We start from the raw sequence: 21,357 nt of genomic DNA on the forward strand, positions 1-21,357 counted from the left end.
CCATCTTCTCAGCAAACCATCAGATGGTAAAATTGTTTTTTTTTTTGTTAATCTATTTCATATCATGTTGCAGAATACCTAGGAGTATGTTTTATTTTTTTTTTTTTTTGATAAATTAGCAACTCTGAGCTAGTTAAAAAAACAAGGGTTCAAATTGAAAAAACATATTTTGGTGTTCAGTGAACTTATAGCAGTCATTTAATGTATAATTCATAATTTTCCAAAGAAGAAAAAGTTTCTTGGGTTCTCCAGGGTTAAAAAAATGTGGTTAATATAAATTTTAAAAAACAGTGTATGCGTTTACAACACAGATGAGTCTGAACTGAAAATAAGTCTGTATGTGAGGAAATCTTGCTTACAGTTGATGTTTAAGGTTCGGGAAAACTGAATTTAAGAGTCAGGAGTCAGTCGCCTGGAAGTGCACGCGACGAAGCTGAGGACAAAGGAAAGCGCATCCGACCATTGTCGCTCTGTGAGATGAATATTTAAATTTTTGTCAAGCGCCATTTAAAATGTGCCTGCCATTCTATTTTATCGAGCACTTGTATCATGCATTTGACAGGATCGCACATTACAAGCGTGTTAATAGTCCCTGGAAGAGACGAGCCAATGACTCATGTGCTACTCTTTAGCTGTACGCATTTTCTTCTTGTCCCATCAGGAAATTAATACAATCTTCGCTCCATGTACGCCGGCCGCGCATTTGCTGTCAGTCGCTTTTTTTGCCGCAATCAGTTGGTGAGAGACATGAGCGAGAGTCAAGAGGCCCCGAGGTGGAGCCAATAAGCCAAACATGGAATCGCGTGTCGGGATAATGAGAGCATATTGCGCGAGCGGGACGCATGCACATGCCGTCGCTTTCTATAAATGTCTGACGATCACTGCCCTTCAGCTTTACAAAACTAAACAATGTAGGCATTTATTAAGATTTTTTGGCATCACAACATTCCTGACATCTTTAAATATATATTCACACTAGGGATGGGCGAGTACCCATACGGGGTATCTGTATCGTGCCGGTGCCATGTCTTATTTTAAGGTATCGATACCCGCCCTCTTGTAAGCATTTTACGATCAGGAACTAGCAATTCGAAGAATATTAAATTGCAATTGATTTCATGCAATTTTAAGGGAAAATGCTATCTTAGGATATATAGCTGTTGTTTCTTTAAAATTACCAGGTTTTTTTATATCATTTAGCATAAGCTATTTAGTTGAACAAGTCGGACGGTAAATTTTGTTTTGGCTAAGGTTAGTGATTTTTATCTCATCACCAACTTCATCAAAGGGTTTTTCCAAATTGTCCCCACAACAGAGCAAATTGGTGTCATCAGCAAATAATGTCAATTTTAATGAACCAGAGACTTCACAAATATTATTAATATATAAAATAAACAACAATGGTACTAACACTGATCCCTGAGGAACCCTACACTTGACATCTAAAAGTTGTGATTTTCCAAAGCTTATTTGTACATACTGTTTATTTCTTATTTGCACATTATATACTGGGGGGGGGGGGGTGAAAGTCTGTTGGATTTACATAAAAAATAAATAAAAATAAGGACATTGGGTGCACACAGCAAAATCATGTTTCACCAACATGAATGATTTTATTTGGTGCAATATTCATGTTGGTGAAGCATGATTTTGATGTGCGCAACCAATGTCCATATTATGTAAAACCCAACACCCACCCCCTTCCCCCCCAGGGTAGTGAATGACAATTTACAATTTAATGTACAAATAACTTAGGTAAGACTGATCAATGTGATCATGCAAAAACTAGTTAGTTCATATTAGCATTCAAAAACAACTTTGCTCATTTGGAAACTAGACTTCGTCTTATTGTTGTCTACTTTAGTTTAGATTTCAAAACCGTTTTCCCAAAAGAAGTAATGCAGTCATAAAAACGTAATGGTTCCATTTAGGATGGAACTTCAACCCTACTGTGGCGAGACAACCCGAATTTGTACACGAGTTGGAACGCGGGATAGTCAAACACGAACATGCACTGACATAATCATAAAGTAACAGTTACAGTAGAAGTGCTGCTTCCACGAGTGAAAATGTTTTTATCGCCTGTGTCGGAATTTTCACCCCTAACCCCCTCATTCACTATATATTCGTGCGCTATATAGTAGCCTAATATACTATACAGTGCCTTCCTTCTGTTTGGCAATTCGGACAATCTAAAGTCTTCTATCAAACTTTTGTGCCCTTTTCCCTCCCAAAATGTTGTTGAAATTCAAAATTGTAGCCTATGTCCTCAGCGTTGTTCAACTTTACTTTTCACGACATTGTCACATTGCATCTAAAGATCTCTTCTCATTTCCCAGTGCCAAATGTGCTGAGGCGCTTCTTCAAAGAATCGTATTAAAAATGGAGTACAACAGGAACGGGCTTACCTGGAGGCAAAAGCTCCATAGAGAAGCTTTAAAGGCAAGAAACCGGCTGTTACAGATTTTTATCTTTTGAGTGATAAGAAGAAGATGAAAAAATGTCCCACAGAAACACTTCCAACAACAACATCAGCATATCTAGAGCAGTGTTGACCAACACCCCCTTCCTTCAGAGAAAGAAAAACAGTCTAGTTAATTGTTTATAATAAAATTACCATGTGACGGATGTGTTTTTTTGGTACAACCTCTAAAGTTGAACACAATCTACTGTTACATCTCTGATTCGCTAGCATTTTATACTAGACTAAGTAGGAGTTTAAAATTCAGCTCATAACATAAACCTATTTAAATATAAACAACAATATATTTTGACCACAATTGACACGCAACAAGGCAGCTAGCCAGTCCATGGCTCGGTGGATAGTGTGATAAGCTAATGTGGCGGCCCACATCTTCGCTCGGGGCTTGTTTTTTGTCAAATAGCAGAACAATTGGACTCAAATGCACGGCACAGAATTCCATCTGGAAGTCCAATATACCAACAGGAATTAGAACAAATATCAGGGAATAGAAAACTACTAAAATAACAACAGTCAGTTATACATTTCACTGAATATAACCACCATTATGGTCATTGTCTGATTTTGAAGTACAACAGCAAAAATATGGCAGCTAACCAGTGGACTGATTGTGACTATGACTGTCTACATAGGCCAAACAAACAAACACATGTAACAAAACAACACCAGACACAAAAGATCCAAATCAAGACCTTTGGTGAGGCTGAAAGTCCCATCAAGCCGATGGGGGGCATAAAAAAAACATACATCCATTATTCACTTTCTTATCCTGTGAACGGATGAGGGAAATTTAATATTATGCCATCTTACTTCTAAAAAAAAAAAAGAAGATTAAACTCTGGACTAGTCAGCCAATCACAAAGCATACCATCACACTAACATTCACGCCAACTATCCTAACTATCAAAAAGTGAAACAGCAACAGTGCCTAACATCACTTCACAGAACCAACATTGACTTTTGATGGCTAGTGACTAGCATATGGCAGCTAACTAGCCTGAAACCTAGCTAGCGTGAGAAGCTAATGTAGCAGTTGACATCTTGATTCAAGTGTCTAGCATGAACAGACAAACTGGAAATGGAACTTTAAGACTTGTAGACACTGGACAAAAATCAATTGATGAGCTATCTTAAACAAGATCTTCTGAGGTATCTTAAATAGGACAGGCTTTATGGCATTTGAGAATTGAAGTTATTTTAGAAGATTTAGAACATCATACTCATATTAGGCCTACTGTAATTGAAACAAACAAGACACTGTGACATTAGATTTGTATTTCAGTTTGACAAATAAAATCCATAAAAGGCTAATTACAGTATGTCCATAATTCTATTGTCCACATAGTTGTTCAAGTTTTGCGGGTGGAGGAGATTGGTGGAGGGGTCGGCGTCTGCTGTAGCTGATTAAATCTCATGGGGAAATTGGGTGTGCAATGGTGGGTTGAATGTTTACGATACACACTGAACAAATCCGGTGACCGAGTCACACACACTGTGGGAGAATGACTTTACACAAAGAGAGGCAGCCACCGGACTAAAAGGTTTTGTGTATTGAAAAGTAGAAAATTGATCCAGTAGTAAATGTCAGTATACAAGCAGCTGTACGGATTGTCAGCTTTTTAAGAAAATACAGGTTAAGTATGACGTTTCCATCAGGGGCTGATTGCTCGCAAAATGTGCCCTTTTTTTTGTTGCTTATATCCGAATATTTTGTTTTAATATTGTCCAAAGAAAATCGGTTATCTCCGAATGTTTATCCTATTTCGCAAAAGAAGGCAAATTTTGATTTAAAAAAAATAAATACAGCTTTTTTGTTTACATTTTCAAACTTCATTTTATTGTATCAGCGAATATTTTCCTGGAACAAATTTTGTTCCCGGCACATCTCTGTGTCACATAATCACTTCACCGTGTTGAAAAAACTTTTTTTTCAAGAATATGCAAAAAGAAAAAAAGTTCTATCACATCAATGTAGCTAAATATATATATATATATATATATATATATATATATATATCCATCCATCCATCCATTTTCTTAACCGCTTGTCCTCACAAGGGTCACGGGGTTGCTGGAGCCTATCCCAGCTGGCTTCGGGCAGTAGGCGGGGTACACCCTGAACTGGTTGCCAGCCAATTTCAGGGCACACAGAGACAAACAACCGTACTCACAATCACACCTATGGACAATTTGGAGTGTCCAATCAACCTGCCATGTATGTCTTTGGAATGTGGGAGGAAACCGGAGTACCCGAAGAAAACCCACGCAAGCACGGGGAGAACATGCAAACTCCACCCAGGAAGGCCGAAGCCCGGACTCGATCTCACGTCCTCTGCACTGGGAGGCGGACGTGCCACCATATATATATATATATATATATATATATATATATACCGGCAATCGTAGTTCATACTCAAAGGAGAAGAACTTCACAAACGTATTTAGCTTTTAGCGGTGCTTGCAGCTAGTGTCGGACCCAATGGGTCGACCGCCGCTTACCTTCCATAGCTGGGGCCTGCAGGCGGTTTGAGTCCTGTGAATAGGGCTCCCCTCGCTTGCTATCTTATCCCGCTAAACGCTCTTGTGAGCTGCTCCAGCTAGTTGTTGCTAGCCACTCATGCTCACGGCTCCCGCTAGTTCCTGCTCACTCGCTCACTTCAAATTATAATTGGTAGTAATTTGCGAGTAGCCTTGCGAAGTGTGGCCTCTTTGAGCACTACGTTTCACTACGGCACTTAAAAACTTACAAACTTTCACTTAACATAAATTGTAATATATCGTTAAGAATTTTATACAATATTCTAACAATGTGTTCTGTCAAATTAAGGCTTCCCCCTTATAACCAAAACCACAACCGAAAACTAACCCTTAATGTGACCACAGCTGTAATACCACACCCCGAAAAAGACGAATCAAGGTCAGTCACTTTCATAAAAAGCCACATGATTCTCATCGCTCATTTCAGACGTAGTGTAAAGCTACATGCAGCAGCCTTGCGCACCCCGATACGACTCAGACTTTATTAATCCAGATAAGGGAATCAATAGTGATCCTGCCTCTTCACGGCGCTGACCACAGCGGTCCTCGGCGTGACAAAGAAACGAGGAGTGAGGTGGTGCTCATCCAGGGGAGACAATGCAATTCAGCGAATAATTAGCTACAGCCGGGATCTGCTGCCGAGTGGGGGGAATAAGCGCTCGTCTGACCGAGATACGGCTCGACTTTGCAAAGCTGACAAACAGCACTTTGTCTCGCCTGAGGCCTGACAGACACAAGATCACACGGCAGAAAAAAATGAATGTTTCCAAACAGCTAAAAAGTGCACGGCCCCGTCTATTTTACGCCGACTTAAAGAACTATAAATACACAACGAGGGACACAGGAAGCTTTAAAAATGCATAAACCTCTTACCACTCTCCACGCACATTAATATTTATATAGGCTGCAAGACATGGAAGGGAATTTACATCCCCTTACCTGGGAGGGCATGTTGAATCTGAGAGTGATTTAATTTTGTTTCGTAATTTTGCCTGCATTACAAACATCCTAAAATGTGACTGAGTTTTGTTTGTGAGAGAACTACAGGAACATTAACCCACTTGAAGCAAACTGCTGCATGAACTGTTCCTGTCAGAGGCACTTCACCCAAGAAGGCCCTATTTTTGTACCATGCGCAAGGCATTCAGATTGTACGAATGGGTGGAGTTTTCTTTCTATAGGTATTTTGCTAGCATAGATAGAAGAGGCCGCTGTAGGAGGGAACACAGCCGACTCACGGCTAATCGAAGCGGCTCCCTTTATAAATCCATTTCCATCCGGATCGAGGCGCGTTCTACATAGACTCACTGGAGTCCATGCAGGAGATCAGCGATCGCAAAGTGCATTTACAGACTAGACTAAGTGCAATTTCTGCAAAAATTGCATGGGGATGCTGAAAGCTGAATGCTAATAGTTGAATGCTAAGCTGAATGCTTATAAAGTCAATTGAAAGATACATTATGTAAAAATTACAATGTATTAATTGTAGTTGAAAGACTAACTAATAAAACAGAACACTTGAACTGCAATCTGTCTAAGGTGGGATTCGAACCATCGCCTCCTGTTTACCGGTTAAACCTCCGCTGCACTAGCTGAAAAGTTGTCCAAAGGGGTTTAAACCCAGGTCTTTTGGTGTGGCAGGCAATTGCTCAAAGAATAGAAGAATCTGTGACATTGTATATAATTATAATGTAAGCTTGCATTGAATTTGAATATAGAATGGAGTAAAAACTAAATAATGAAAAATGACGTCAAAAGTAATTGATGTGAAATCATTTGACAATGATTAGTATTCAGTATTGCATTTGAAAAGGAAACAGGTGAGTTGTGATTGGTCGTGGCTTTAGCCCCGAGCAACTGTGATGTCGTCATAAGTCGAGAGCAAGTCGCAAAATGGCCGCCCCTGAGATAGATAAAAACAGCTGGATTTTGCTCCTCAACTCATATTCCACTAAAACAATATTAACCAGAATACTATATTTAGACTAGTGTGGCTGCATATAACATACAGTATTATTGTAAAAAAAATGGGGGGTTGACTTAGCAAAAAAAAAATGTCATCAAGTCAGCCTACTCTGCAAACCTCCAGTACCTCCCCTCGGAAGCTTCTCGTCTAATCACGTCATGGATGCCTCGAGATGAGTAGAGAGCGCACACTTGTGACTTGTTGTGACACATGATTGCTTCCAACATACTAAAGTCACCGCATAGAGCCAGCGGTATGGCCTGGTTGCACCTGTCAAACCTTTTAAAAGCGTGTACGACGAAACGCGTGGCGTCTCAAGTGCGGCAGCTGCAGCATCAACATTCCCGCCGGGACGCATGTGCCACCATTGTCTACATGTCAGCGCCTCCTGAAACGATAAAGTGATTTCAATGGAGGCTTTGCACGGTGAATTCACAGCCAATTAAAATCGCGCCGCTCCTCGAGGATACAAGGGGATCTGTTATCGATTACATTAAAGTGAAGACTTTGTTTAAGGGCAGAGAAAACATTGTGTTGTCGCACACATGTCGCTCATGCCTCGCGTTGAAGGCGCATACAACAATGCAGCAGCGTCTAACGCGTGCTCTCAAGGACACTGGCAATTTGCTGAAGTTGATGGGATCAGAAATGACATGAACAATCAATGCTGTGACTCAATATGTAAAAAAAAAATATATATATTAAACTGCACCTCTCAAGCATTGATTGGAGAGCTTGTATGAACAAAGACTCAAAGATCTAAAACTTAGATCTAAATATGTGATAGTGAGCACGTTGCCGAGATAATCCTTCCCACCTCACAGGTGTGCCATATCAAGATGCTGATTAGACACCATGATTAGTGCACAGGTGTGCCTAAGTAGAGATGGGACGTTTGACACTGAGACTCCGGAGCATGTGTCAGCCGAGTGAGACAGACTGCTCGAAACAATGTATCAAAAGCCCCGATCAAACCTCCGTGATCACGTGCTGATGCCGTATGCGGCTTTATGCGCGCTAATGAGATACCGGAAATTACGTAACTTACGTAACAAACCTTTTGGCGCGGTGTCAGCTGTCAAAAGGAAACACCAAACGAATACAATAGAGCAAATATTGTTCTTGAATAATTACTTGTAAAACAAAAACAAAAAAAAAGTTGGACACAAGCACAATTACCTCATGTAGATATTTGCTTCACTTTATGTTCACCTGGAAAAGTTAGTTATTCGGTATATTTCCAACAAAAGTACTCCCACAATGATGCATTTAAAGTTTCCAATTATGCATTATTTTTTAAATCGTGTGTAGAAGATACAGGCTTGACCCAAGTATTTTCCACCGAGTTGCTATAAGCGCTTCTCCAAGACCCTCAGTCACATCTCCCAAAGACTGATGTTGAAATACTTGTTATCTGGCTTCACAGCGCACTTGTGTCATATCCAAATCATGTTTATAAAAATCGAATGAGTAACAGGACATCACATTGAACCATAGTACTGGTACAGTGTCAAAATATTGCAACACTTCCATGTGTACCTGATGATCATTAGACAGACACAAATGTAAGACTGAATGTACTGGTGTTATGTTGGAATATAAATCAATCAGGCGAATCACTTTGAAGATTATAGCTGCTATGACTCCAGCTGACCACCAGATGTCACCGGTACGATCTATCTTATGGGGCTTTGAAACTTCGACTCTTTTTCCAAATTAATCAGCCGAAAGCTTCAAAAGCTTCACAAGGCTTCATTGTCCCATCTCTATGCCTAAGGCTACGTTCACACGAAAGCCAGTTTCAATGTACCCTCACAAGTTTCTTACCGTTTAGGCCATAAGTGTCAAACTCCGGTCCTCGAGGGCCTGCAGGCTTTGGAGGTTTCCCGCTTCCAACGCAAGCTGATTCCAATCAGTAGGATCGTTATCAGGTTTCTGCAGAGCTTGCTGATGAGATGATCATATATCAGCTGTGTTGGAGAACCGAAACATCCAAAACCTGCAGGACTGCGGTCCTCCAGGGCCGTAGTTTGACACCTATGGTTTAGGCCGTTTGTCAGTCTGTCAACAACAAATGCGGATAGACTTGTCGTAGTCGTTTTGCGCAGCCTCCTTAGCTCGCTTATGCTTTTGCAGCAAAATATTTTGCTTCTTTATTCCCACGTTCAACAAGCGATGCTGTACTTGAATCACCCGCCATTGTCACTTCTCCTGTGTTTGTCTTTCTCATGTTGTGTTGATACAGGCAGAGCCATGTTTGTTCTGTAGATTGCAATAAAGTTAGAAAAAAAAGTGTTTGTCTTGTTCGCTGATTTTTCTTCTACGCTTTCCGTTAACTCCCCCGTGGCTGCGCTACAGTGCCACTCCAGAATTGGCATACACATTACAACCGTTAAACGTCTTCAGCGTCTTCTTTTGGACGCACAGAAGTCTTGAAATGCTTCCGTGTGTACGAGATTTGTTTGAGGAACGAAGCCGGCTTTGCTTCCGTCTGGACGGGGCCTAAGTGTGGGCACACCTGTGCACTAATCATGGTGTCTAATCAGCATCTTGATATGGCACACCTGTGAGGTGGATTATCTCAGCAAAGGAGAAGCGCTCACTCTCACAGATTTAGACTGGTTTGTGAACAATATTTGAGAGAAATGGTGATATTGTGTATGTGGAAATGAGTTTTAGATATTTGAGTTCATCTCACAAAAAATGGGAGCAAAAACAAAAAATTGTGTGGTTTATATTTCTATTGAGTATAGATAGATACATACACACAGTACAACTAGTGGATAGAAAAAAATCGACACTCCCCTTTTCAAATGTGGCTGTAATCCGAATTCGGCGTTGTCGGGCTGTGACACCAGTGAACTTTTTTTTTTTTGCCACACAAAAAAAAAGTGTAATTGCACATCCACTGCAGTAGGTGGCAGTGGCGTTCTCATTGTCAGCGTGTACAAAAAGTATTAGCTCCTATGCAAAAGTGTGCTTACAACAATTCTATAGACAAATGATACCACTTAGAGTCGCGGTGGAGATTTTTTTGGGGTTGGGGCATGAAATATTTCTTCTTCCATGGTAGAACAAAAAATGATTGAGAAGCAATAAAGTCGAGCTGTTCTCATTTTCATAGTCACAACAGCACAATAAGCCATTCAGCAAAGATCTTCAAATTGATAGTTCTGAATTGCCCAAGTCAGATGAAGGACGCAAAAGACATTCCAAGGCATTAAATATACCAGGAAACAAAACGGTCATCATCAAGTGGAGAATATATGGCACAATAGTGACAATACCAAGAATTGGACGTTCGTATAAAATTGATGACAAGGCGAGAAGAAAAATGGTCAGTGAGGCTGCTAAGAGGCTGACAGCAACATATAGAAGGACCTGCAAGGAATTTCTCATTTTAACTTGATTACTGGAGCACTTTAAATTAAAAGCAACCTTAGCTGCATACAAAGTGCTGTACATAAAGTAACAATCAGACATCTTACAAATCCATACGGACAAAATGTTTGGATAGATGTGCAAGTGGCAGCACAGAAGGAGCAGGGTCAACACACCAGTCATGACCTCAAAATGGAAACGCCAGCAAAGCAGTGGGTGTATCAGCATTGAGATAAGCAGACAGTGTAAGTGTTTGGCAAGGATAATGACATTGCACGTGAGCCTATTATGGAGATAAGAGCTGTACGATAGCAAAGAGACACTTTGGGAAAGGCTTGGGACCTTGGTCCTGATGAATCATATGCGTTGTTTGAAGTGAATATTTTGCAAAGAAAAAGTTTGCTCTCCTCTGTGTATGCGAGTGTGTGTGTTAGGGCTGGACAATTTTGAAAAATGGCGATTTTTGCCCCCTCTAATATAGATAGTGATTGCGATTAATAAACGCAGGGTTTTTTCCCCCAATGTCCTCTTACTCTGCATTTTTAATAAACACAAGCAATACATTAATATGTATTACAATAAACAATATCAAATTCATGATTCATAAATATTCGGGCCAGTAGACGCCAGTAAGTCAAAAATCAGATTACAATCATGCAAACAAATGTGGCTTCATCACTTCAAATTTTGTTGTTTCATGAAACAATTATATGCAAAAATTTGGACTGCAGGTCTTAATTACTGAACTTCTATATACACATTATATGAAAAATTAATATAATATATAGACCGTATATATCAAAATATTTTTTTTAAAAAAGCCTACGACCAACCAAAAGGAAGCAGTTCCCCCTCCACCCACTCCCCAAAGAGAAATGACAGCCTTTGTGAGTTGAAAATTACATTCTTCTACAGTGTGATGTCAATTTGAATTTCAAGTACTGCTCATCCATTAACTGTTTTAAAAGGGTATAGATTGTGGAAGATTCACTTTTTAATTGCTTTTAGAGAAACCTTTTGTGAGTAAATTTTTGTGGCCTCCTGTTTCTGAAAATATCTCTACAGTATGAGCATAAAAATGTCAAAGCCAACAGGTAAGCAGAGCTGCAGGGTTGGAAGCAGCCCAAACATGTCAGAGCCAAAAGGTAAGCAGAGCTGCAATATTAGAAGCACAGATCTGATAACCTGCAAATACCTGAATGTTTGCCCAAGTTATCAACATGTCTACTGCATGCGCCACATGGACTGATCAGCAAACTCATCAACAGGTATCATTTGGAAGCTTGGTGCTTCCTGGATGAGTGTAAGTAGCAATTCTGCATTCATAATTACTCCAATACTCAGTTCTCAAGCCCGGTAAAAAAAATGGATGAGTTGCATCAGCAAGGGCATCCTAGACAAGTCGTATTGATCTGCTGTGGCGCCCCCTAATGGAACAAGCAAAAGATGCAAAACTACTGCTTTTCCCACTTTTGTTCCGTTCAGGTAATCTGACTTTTTTTTGTTAGTTTTTTAACTAGGAACACAATGGCCGCAAACCTGAAATTTTAGGGGTGCAAGTAGAAAATTTAGGGGAGCACACTGTAAATTAACTCACATTTTTACATTTCCATTCATTTTCACTATAAAGTATTACTGATAAATTGGGCTGAATTTGTCTACAACAAAAAAGATCCAAGGTACGTTTTAGGTTTCTTTGGTTGAGACATGATAAATGCCATAGCTCTAAGAAAAAATATATATATTAAAAAATATTAATAAAAAAAAATCAAGAATATATTTTTTTTAATCTGCAAATTTCCAGCAAATGAATAATTTAATGGCATTGTCTCAAATTTTAGGGGCAAAATGCAACCATTTAGTAACAGCCTGGAGCCATTTATGTTATACCCTTATTCAAAAATGTATTGCAAATCTACACACAACACCCAGAAATAATGATAAAAAAAAGGATTTCCCATTCTAAAATATTTTTAATTTTGTAATAATGCTTTGACATAACAAAATGGGACAAAAGATGAAGCACTATACAGATTTATTAAAGAATATTTATTTTTTTAATTGTATTTTTTATATTTTCTATAGGTTACATACATTTGCTGGACATTTGCCCCAAATATTCCATTAAATTTTTGTATTGAACTCAATACATGTTTATTTTGCAAGCTTCTCACGCGGTTGCCATGAGAGCATTTTTTTCCCCCTTCTTAATCGAGCACCCACGACAATTCCCACGACAAGTCAAAACTCAAGCTGCCTCTCAGAACCCAAGAGTTGCCGTCTCTCTTTAAGTGGCTTGTCTTGTAGCATTACACATTCTCAGTGTGGAGCGTCGGTTCCAGTGACAGGAGGTGATCTCACAATTGTCATCCCTTGCCATATTTGCTTGCATCAAACCACAGCGAGCGAGGTAAGCATGTATGAACCTCAAACACAAATCAGGAACTTTTTTTTTCTCCCCCCGTCCCCCCATGAGGGTATTTCTTACCGTTTGTGTTGTACTTGACTCCTTTAAAGTACTCGGGGCAGGGTCGCTCCACAATCCTACCGGCGCTGCTCCGTGGCCAGCAGGTGCCAATCTCATCAGTGGTGGCGTTACAGTAGAAACCTTAAAGGGAGTGGGGTGAAAGTTGCCGTTTCCTCACCTCTCATCAACGCAAGAGGGGGGTGAGAAAAAAAAAAGTTATTTCTTACCGTCAGTGTTCATTAATGCAAATGAAGCATTTTCCCATAAAGTGTCTTGAAAGCCGTCCAGCAAAGAGCAATTTAAGTCCGCCAGCTCCCCGAATATGATCTGGTAGAGGGTCGCATCCATGGTAACGGCTAGTGCATGCGGGTGGAGGGGCGCGCGCGCACTGAGCGCAGCCGAGCGAGTGCGCGAGCAAGTGAGCGGCTGCCTGCTTGGGTCCCTCGACGAGCAGACGACTCGCTTGCGCTCCTGCTGCTCGCCGTGTCGACGCGATGGCCAATCAGAGACGCCTCTCATCATCCCCATCATAATAAGCGTCATATAATGGCATAACGCGTCAATCAACGTCAAGACCCCAGCTAAATTGTTACTGCCGCTCTTAGGAGTTTTCTGGCTTTATATTTAGCTTGCATAAGCAGGTGGCTTTGTTAGGTTATAAAATTATTTCCATGAGGGTTCTAACGGAATTGCTAATTAGCGACTAATAATAATGTCTGGTGCGTGTTGACTTCCGGATTCGAGCCTGAGGAAGACCCAAGGGAAATAAAAAGGTTAACTCTTCTTTTTTCTTTTTTTACTATGCTCCAAATGGGGGTTGCTAATAACAGGCTATTAAGTAGTGCCTAAAAGCCGTTAAATGGCAGTTTGGAATATATGAGCGCCACCTAATCAATTACTGCCTGTTGAAACTCTAAACCAGGGTCACCAATCAGTATGAAACTGACAGCTGCTTATTGGGTCCTGATTAATTTAAACGGATATAACAAATTCACTCTTACTACGTTTTGAGGTTTGTTCATACCGATACATAACATTTCCCCCCAAAACAATGACACATATTTAGAAATGTTTATTACCAGCTGTTTTCAGACTAGTACCAGAACGTGCACTCAATTGTCGAGTAGTCACTGATACCAATATAACGAGTACTTTTGATAAATAAAATTGCCCCCCCCCCCCCCCAAAAAAAAACCCAACAGATAATAGATATTTGTCATGTATAAAATAGCTTTTTTCCTTAGAATTTCATGAAATTAATGGCAATTTTCTAATCTTCATATTCTAGTTCCTGATCTTAAAATGGCCACAAGAGTGCGGCCAGTTCTGGTATCAGATGCAGGCCGGCTATACCTTTTGTCGGTACTCGCCCATCCCATAATGATATTCGTCTATATGAAGACTGGTAATGCTGAAAAAGGGGAGTTTGCAATTTTCATCAAACTTGTCATAACTGTCAATTATGAACTGACTGATGATCCGAAGAAGAAGAAAAAAATCATCTCACTCTGGCCCCATTTTGTATCTCAAATTTTCAAGCAATCGTCATGCAAGAGGGAAAGCAACAGTTCAGAGACAGAAGGAATGACATCCTCATAATTGGCTTACACCAACAGCCTTACACTGACTTGCTACTTCTTTTTGATTTTTAATTAATTATACGTAAAAATGAATGAATAAATAAAAACACACACTTTAAACCAGCTGTCAATCAGTATGTCCTAATTAACATGTATTTGTTAGAAATTGAAGTCACATCAACAATTCAATTGATTTTCTCCATGTTGTTATGCAGCAGGAATGATGGTTGGTTTGAATGTATGAAATCTTACTTGAGATGGATGCAGCGCAAACAAGGCACATATTTAATCTCGCCTGTATTTTAGATTCCCTTTTACTAGTGTACACATTACATCAACAAGTGCCCTTGGGTTCTATGTACAATTACTTCCAAATTGAGGGTGACAGAGTTGAATGCTTCCCACAATTTGCTAAATAGCATTCTAAATATGTCTCTTTCCCAAAGGCTGCATCTCAAGTCTTTTACTTGCATCCCTGCTTGTTTCTGGTGGCTTTGACCGTGACCAGAAGTCACAGCGCCATATTTGGGAGGAGCTCAGCTGTCTTAAATGCACATCGATGAGCAGGCTTGGGGAGTAATGGAATACATGTACCGCCGTTACATAGTCAGATTGCAGAAAAAAATGTAACTGTATTCTATTACAGTTACAGGAAAAAAACATGTAATCAGATTACAGGTACATTTATTAAAAATGGGGATTACTTCAAGGGATTACAATTTATACGATGAGAGAGAATGCGAAAGAGGGTGAGAGAGAGAGAGAGAAGGACAGAGCGAGAGGGAGCACGTGCACGCCCGCGCGAGTAGGACCGTTGCTACATGTCGGGGAGATGGGAACAAACGAACTGACTAGTCGTGTCCTCCACACGCGGGCAGTTTGAAAAAGCTTCACGGACGGGAGTAGGAAATGGCGACCGGTATTCACTGGAACTTACTCGGAGCAAAAGTTTGAGCTGAGACTCCAGCGGCATGCGATGCGCTGTAGCTTCTTGCTAGCTAGCCCGCTAGCCTACAACCATAATGTGAGTTACACCTTCCAAACAAATCTTCCTCCCACCAATTCACTATTTAAACATCATGCACAACATATACACGGCTAAACTTGTGACTGGGATAAAAGTTCATTTTGCAGTTGATGTCACATATCGTCATCCTCATTGGATGACTATCTATCCATCTATTTATCTATCTATCTATCTATCTATCTATCTATCTATCTATCTATCTATCTATCTATCTATCTATCTATCTATCTATCTATCTATCGTCAGCTAGCAAGCTAATTTCATTTGCTAGTAAGCAATCATCATCTTTTTCTATTGTTAGCTAGCGAGATAATATTTTTTTGCTGTCTGTCTGTCTGTCTGTCTGTCTGTCTGTCTGTCTGTCTATCTGTCTATTTGTCTATCTGTGAGGTGCGGTTGCTTTCAGTGACAATTTGAAAACAGCATATGGCCTTTTTTAAAACACAATGATTTTTGCTATTTGTAGCCTGCCCGGGTCCCTATCACCCGCAAATAGCAGGGGCACATTGTATAGAATACATATTGTGGTGATATTTTTTTTTATTTTGTCTTCATGAGCATACTCAATATTGGAGTAATCCCGTTACATTACTTTAATATTATGGTACTTGGATTACGTTACTAACTACATTTTTTAGCAAGTAACTTGTAACTGTAATGGATTACATTTTAAAAGTAAACCTCCCAACCCTGTCGATGAGTGAGGATCGAAGAGGCTCCACGGAGGAGCTATACATAGTATTCACTGACGTCACAGGATGACGTCATCTTGCTGGGTCATCTTTCACAGCGCCATAGTTGTGCTTCCGTTGTCTTTCCACCGAGTGTTACTTTCAGTCATTGATAATGTCACCCTTGGCCTTTAACGTTACTTCTGCAAAGAAGACGTATGCGGAATGTTTAGATAAACAGCCCTCGGGGTGGTACAAGTACAAACTTCGACTGATTAATGCACTCGATCGCTACGAAGCGAAGGGGGACTTTTCAACAGACATTGGAGACTTGCCGACTATTACGTAGCCCGATATCGTGAATTATTTATTAAACAATGCGAGTGCTTTTACGTTACAAGACATGAAGGCTTACAAATCACTGGAGTCCTACAACTATGTCGTGTGCGGATGGGTGAAAGAGTTCCAACATCTTTTCTTCAGTAATCAAATTCTCATCATTGCTAAAGTAATAGGCAAGTAGGCAATTAAAGTCTGTCATTCGAACTAATGTTGACAAAGGCAATAGGCCACCTCAAGAATAGAAAATTGTCCCCTAATGTAAATTTTGATGATTCTGTTATTCCTAATATTGTGTATGTATATTCAGATAAGATTCTGTTAGTCCTAATAATACCACAATTGCAGTATCAATCTATCATTTTCTATTTTGTCAATTAAAAAAATCAAAAATAATTTCTCACTTTAGTCGACCACAAATAACCCTGAATAAATACTCATACCTCGCAACAAACACGCTGGGCCAGGATCGGGGGCTGAGGTTGCAAATTAGGACTTGAAATGTAGCCGGTGTCCATTTTGCGCGCCTTGTTGTCTGATTAGTTTCACCTGGTACCATCAGTCATACCCTCATGGGATAACCAATCACCTCCTTCGCCCTGCACTTGTGGTTGGCCCAGCTGTTTCCCTCAATGTAATTTGACTGAGTGCCAATTTCCGTTCAAATGTTGTTGGAACTTGTTTGTTTATAGTCATTGCCTCGAAACTGCCTTCATTCTGGCTTTGCTTGTTTGGGTTGCCTGAAAAGTACTTCAGCTGTAAGACTTTGTATTTTTGTGTCTAATATTTATCCTGCAAGTTAAAACTTTCATTTATGTCGATTTCAAACTTTTACTCGGTGGATGTCGGACACAAAGCGGACCACTTTTTTCCTTCTGCTTACCAAACCAACCTCACAAAAGATTTCACAAGCATCACTTCGGCAAACTTTCTAAAGATTATTAACACGATAATCAAGTCAAAATGGTCAACAAATTGTGTTGTTAACTTTGGCATTTAACCTAGTTTACAAGACAATGAGCGAAGGGCGGATCTCAGCCGCGCGGTGCATTATGGGTAGGGCGGCTACCAAACTTATTGAAAACTAGCTGGAACCAATAAAGGAAGCTATGATTTAGACCATTTCAACTGCTAGTTTTTTTTTTGTTTTGTTTTTTAAATCTTAAACATGCATAGCGTTACTGGGAGGAAGAGATAGGTAGGATCTTTCTTCACTGATGGGGTCAAGGGTCTTGAAGCAGGTTCTAAATGTACAGTACATTCTAAAAACAGTTGGGTGAAAAATAACCTAACTATAGGTAAAAAAATAGACCAATCTTCTACCTAGGTCGAAACTTGTGAGGATACATTGAAACTGGCTTTCGTGTGGACGGGGCCTAATTCTGTCACGCAAGTGCACAAGTGTGGCATATCTACATACTAATTAGCATGATTGCTGCATAGGTTGTCCACAATAAAAGGGAACTCTAAAATGTGTGTCTTTATGTAGTTTCCTGTAGAAAACAAAATTAACCCTTTTGGTTTTTGGGGGGAAAAATTATGGAGGAAGCTTTGGCCCAAATGTAAGCTAATTGACAGCTCGGAGATGATGAACCCCAGTTTAAGAACCATTTAGGCCAATTTTAGGCCCCGTCCACACGAAAGCCGGTTTCAATGTATCCTCACAAGATTCTTATCGTTTAGGCCGTTTGCCGTTTCGGAGCTTGAAACCAATCACTTTTGAAACCGGGCTCTAGAGTGGAAAGATTTCAAAATGCGCCCGCACGATTCCGTCTGGACAGCATACGCAGGATACTCCTCCAATGATGACGTAATGGTCGCAGCTCGATGACGAATTCTCGCGTGACTGTGCGCAACCGTCAGTCTTTCAACAACAATGGCGGACCTCCTTAGCTTTGCTTATGCTTTTGCAGCAAAATATTTTGCTGCTTTATTCCCACGTTCAACAAGCGGTGTTGTACTTGAATCACCCGCCTTTTGTCACTTCTCTTGTGTTCGTCTTCTTCATGTTGTTTTGATACATGCAAAGCCATGTTTGTTCTGTAAATTGCAATAAAGTTAAAAAGAAAAAAAGTGTTCGTCTTGTTCGCTGATTCTTCTTCTACGTTTTCTGCTAACTCCCCGTGGCTGCGCTACAGCGCCACTCCAGGCTTGGCATACACATTACAACTGTTAAACGACCTCAGCGTCTTCTTTTCGACATACGCATGTCTTGAAACGCTTCTTTGTGTACGAGATTTTTGAGGAACGAAGCCAGCTTTGCTTCCGTCCGGACAGGGCCTTAGTCTGCTGATCACAGCCGACTGTTATTCCAAGGAATCATTTTGATTGTCACGTACGACAAACCGTCTGGTAGATTACTACAACCCCCTTCGACTTTCTTGCACATATTTTCAAGGTCTAATTAAAATAAGCAGTGTGTGTCCGTTTTCAATTACAATTGAACGGGTGGATGGATTCTAAAGCAGACACCTCACGCTGTGAGAAGTTTTAAGGAGACGTTTTGTCATCCTACCTTCTTTTCCCCGTCAAAACCACGTAAAGTGAATTAATTCCTTCTTTTATTTTTTTTCCTTTCGGACACATTATTACAACCGGTTAAATCGAGCAAATCATTTGCAACATTAACATCCGAAAGAAGGTCTGACGGGTAGAAGGTATGGCTGACTTACCCGTTCCCATCGATTCCTACTAAACGCATCAGTCATATACATTGATTATGATAGTCATTGATTCATATCGTTATCCATCACTTTTTGTTCCAAGGTGACAATGCGTCAATTTTTTTCTTGTCTCTCTCCTCAACTGCTGAATTTCCTGCAAGATCTCACAAAGTGGCCTAGATGCTCTTTTTCATTTCCAGTATTTCAGTCACCATTTCGTTGAGTTTTGCAAGAGATGATTTTATCTCCTCAATCTTGTCAGCTCTTTTTCCTCTAGAGATATTAAAAAATATATATTTAAAATCAGAATGTAAAAATCATCAATATAGTTAAAAATCACGCGCAAGTGCAGGAGCGAGTACAGATGCGGCCTTTCTTCTTGGTCTGAAATGTAAACTGTAAACCATATGATTTTATGTTGCTAAAATATTTCCCCCCTAAAGCAGAATTGGCCTCTTGATATTTAAAGAAGGTTCATCTGAATTGGAAATTAGCATCCGGTTCTGCACTTGTAGAAGGTTGAGTGGTGCTCCATTCCCATCACCTGCTTCAAGGATACACATTTCGCCCCTTCACGCACTACACCAACATACAACACATTGCACAGCAGACCTGATGGGTGTAAAAACACTGTCAGAAAGTCTTGGACCGATCGTTGGGAGTTTTCTGTGAATATTTTGACATTAGAAATCTGACCTTTTTTTGGTCTCCCAGGACGTTTTCGCATTTCAATGAGTCGTTGAAAACTGCTAAAGCAGTTGGATATGGAACGTGAGGACAAGACACCTGTGTGACGTCCTCGTTATTTACCTGCTTGACATGAAACATGACATTTTTGTTGACATAACTACTGAGCATAGACATGTGCACTGAATAATATCAGAGCCTGAGCACCATGTGGTGCAATTCATCCATCCATATACTGCTTGAACTAATTTGGGTTGTTGGTATTGTTAGAAGACTATCTTTGTCTTCCGCGTGTTCGTTGTTGTTCAGGTAGAGAGAATGTTGATTTTCTGAATACAGAATGGAGATCGGTGAACAGGTCCTTCGAAGGATTTATTTTACAGAATATTCTGGACACAAGCAAGTTTACAGACAAATGGCTGCAGTTCCTCTCGCAAGTGTGTAGTTACAGCGGACTCACAGCATTCTTATACTATCTTGAAAAGCAGTATTCCAAACCCCAAGCCCCCAGGAAACAGCCTTCAATACACATGACGACAGCCGGAAGTAGATAAGACTTTTTACACTTTTACAGCATATCATCCAATACACATTGAGTTCAACCCCAGACACTGGCCCATTGATGTGGAAACAGACGAGGCCCCCTCCCCAGACCTCATTCAATACACTCACCAAGCTCTACTGAGGAAATTAAAACAGTTATGACTAAATCTAAACAGTTATAACTAAATCTGGGCAAAAGACCCTCAACATTATGCTAAGCAGTTACATGTGGCATACAAAGCGTTCTACCCAAAGCGTGTCATGTCTGGGAAGATCTGGCTTTGGTTGAGGGCCCTGAGTGGGTTCCCGCCCTTCCGCGGGTTGACCAATCCGGGCCCTCAGCCACTTGTGCCTGGCCCCAGGTGTGGCTAGTTACCCAATTAGTGTGGGTGCATTTAGTTCCCGGGTGGTGATCAGTCCGTGTGGGATCATTGCCGCTTGTCACGGTCACCCCCGGAGTTCTGGCTGTCATTTTGATTTTGTATCTTTTCAGTTCCTTGTTTTCTGTAAAATAAAGCACGCCAGTCTCGCCCGCACTCCTGCTGTGGTTCTCCTGCCTCCCTGCATTTTGGGTCCTCCACTCCACACGCCGACAGACACCACACCGCTCCGTGACCACGCCGTAACAAAGCGTATCTAGGAAGGTCTTGACAATGACATAAGCAAATGCTATTTTGTTTATAGCTTGTCATTACCCAGACTTTTCTTTATACAGCTTTACCCTGGACTGGTCACAAACCAGTCACAGAACAAATGAGCGCTAAACATTCATATTCACACCTATGGACATTTTAGAGTCAACTGAGGACTGATGCATGTTTTTTGTAATCAAAGACAAATGAGCAGATATAAGAAGTACCACACAAATGCAAATGAGCCATGCTAATCAATACAATGTGATGGGTGAATCATAGCGATGAGCGAAACGAAAGGGAAAAAAAGTAATTTCTCAAAGAACAAAATTGAGGCGCTTATCAGCAAAGTGGAGGCCACGTAGGCCTTTTTTTCTTCTT

General features: G+C 40.4%; 1 protein-coding gene across 3 annotated transcripts in view; it reads right to left on the reverse strand.

Annotated features, from left to right (window-relative positions):
* The window catches only part of crhr2 (corticotropin releasing hormone receptor 2), a 56,867-nt gene extending 43,603 nt beyond the window's left edge, over positions 1-13,264 (reverse strand). For 2 of the 3 annotated variants that reach the window (XM_077558891.1, XM_077558892.1), the window contains exons 1-2: positions 13,062-13,264; positions 12,856-12,975 (exon numbers count right to left, since the gene is read on the reverse strand). In XM_077558891.1, the coding sequence (XP_077415017.1) occupies positions 12,856-12,975; positions 13,062-13,182 (241 nt within the window). In that variant the 5' untranslated portion in view covers positions 13,183-13,264. Of the gene's footprint in view, positions 1-8,813; positions 8,893-12,855; positions 12,976-13,061 lie in introns of those variants that run through there. The other variant, XM_077558894.1, reaches the window with a different exon arrangement.
* Positions 13,265-21,357: the final 8,093 nt, after the last annotated feature.

This window comes from Vanacampus margaritifer, chromosome 2 (genome assembly GCF_051991255.1).
Source record: "Vanacampus margaritifer isolate UIUO_Vmar chromosome 2, RoL_Vmar_1.0, whole genome shotgun sequence".
Classification (NCBI taxonomy): domain Eukaryota; kingdom Metazoa; phylum Chordata; class Actinopteri; order Syngnathiformes; family Syngnathidae; genus Vanacampus; species Vanacampus margaritifer.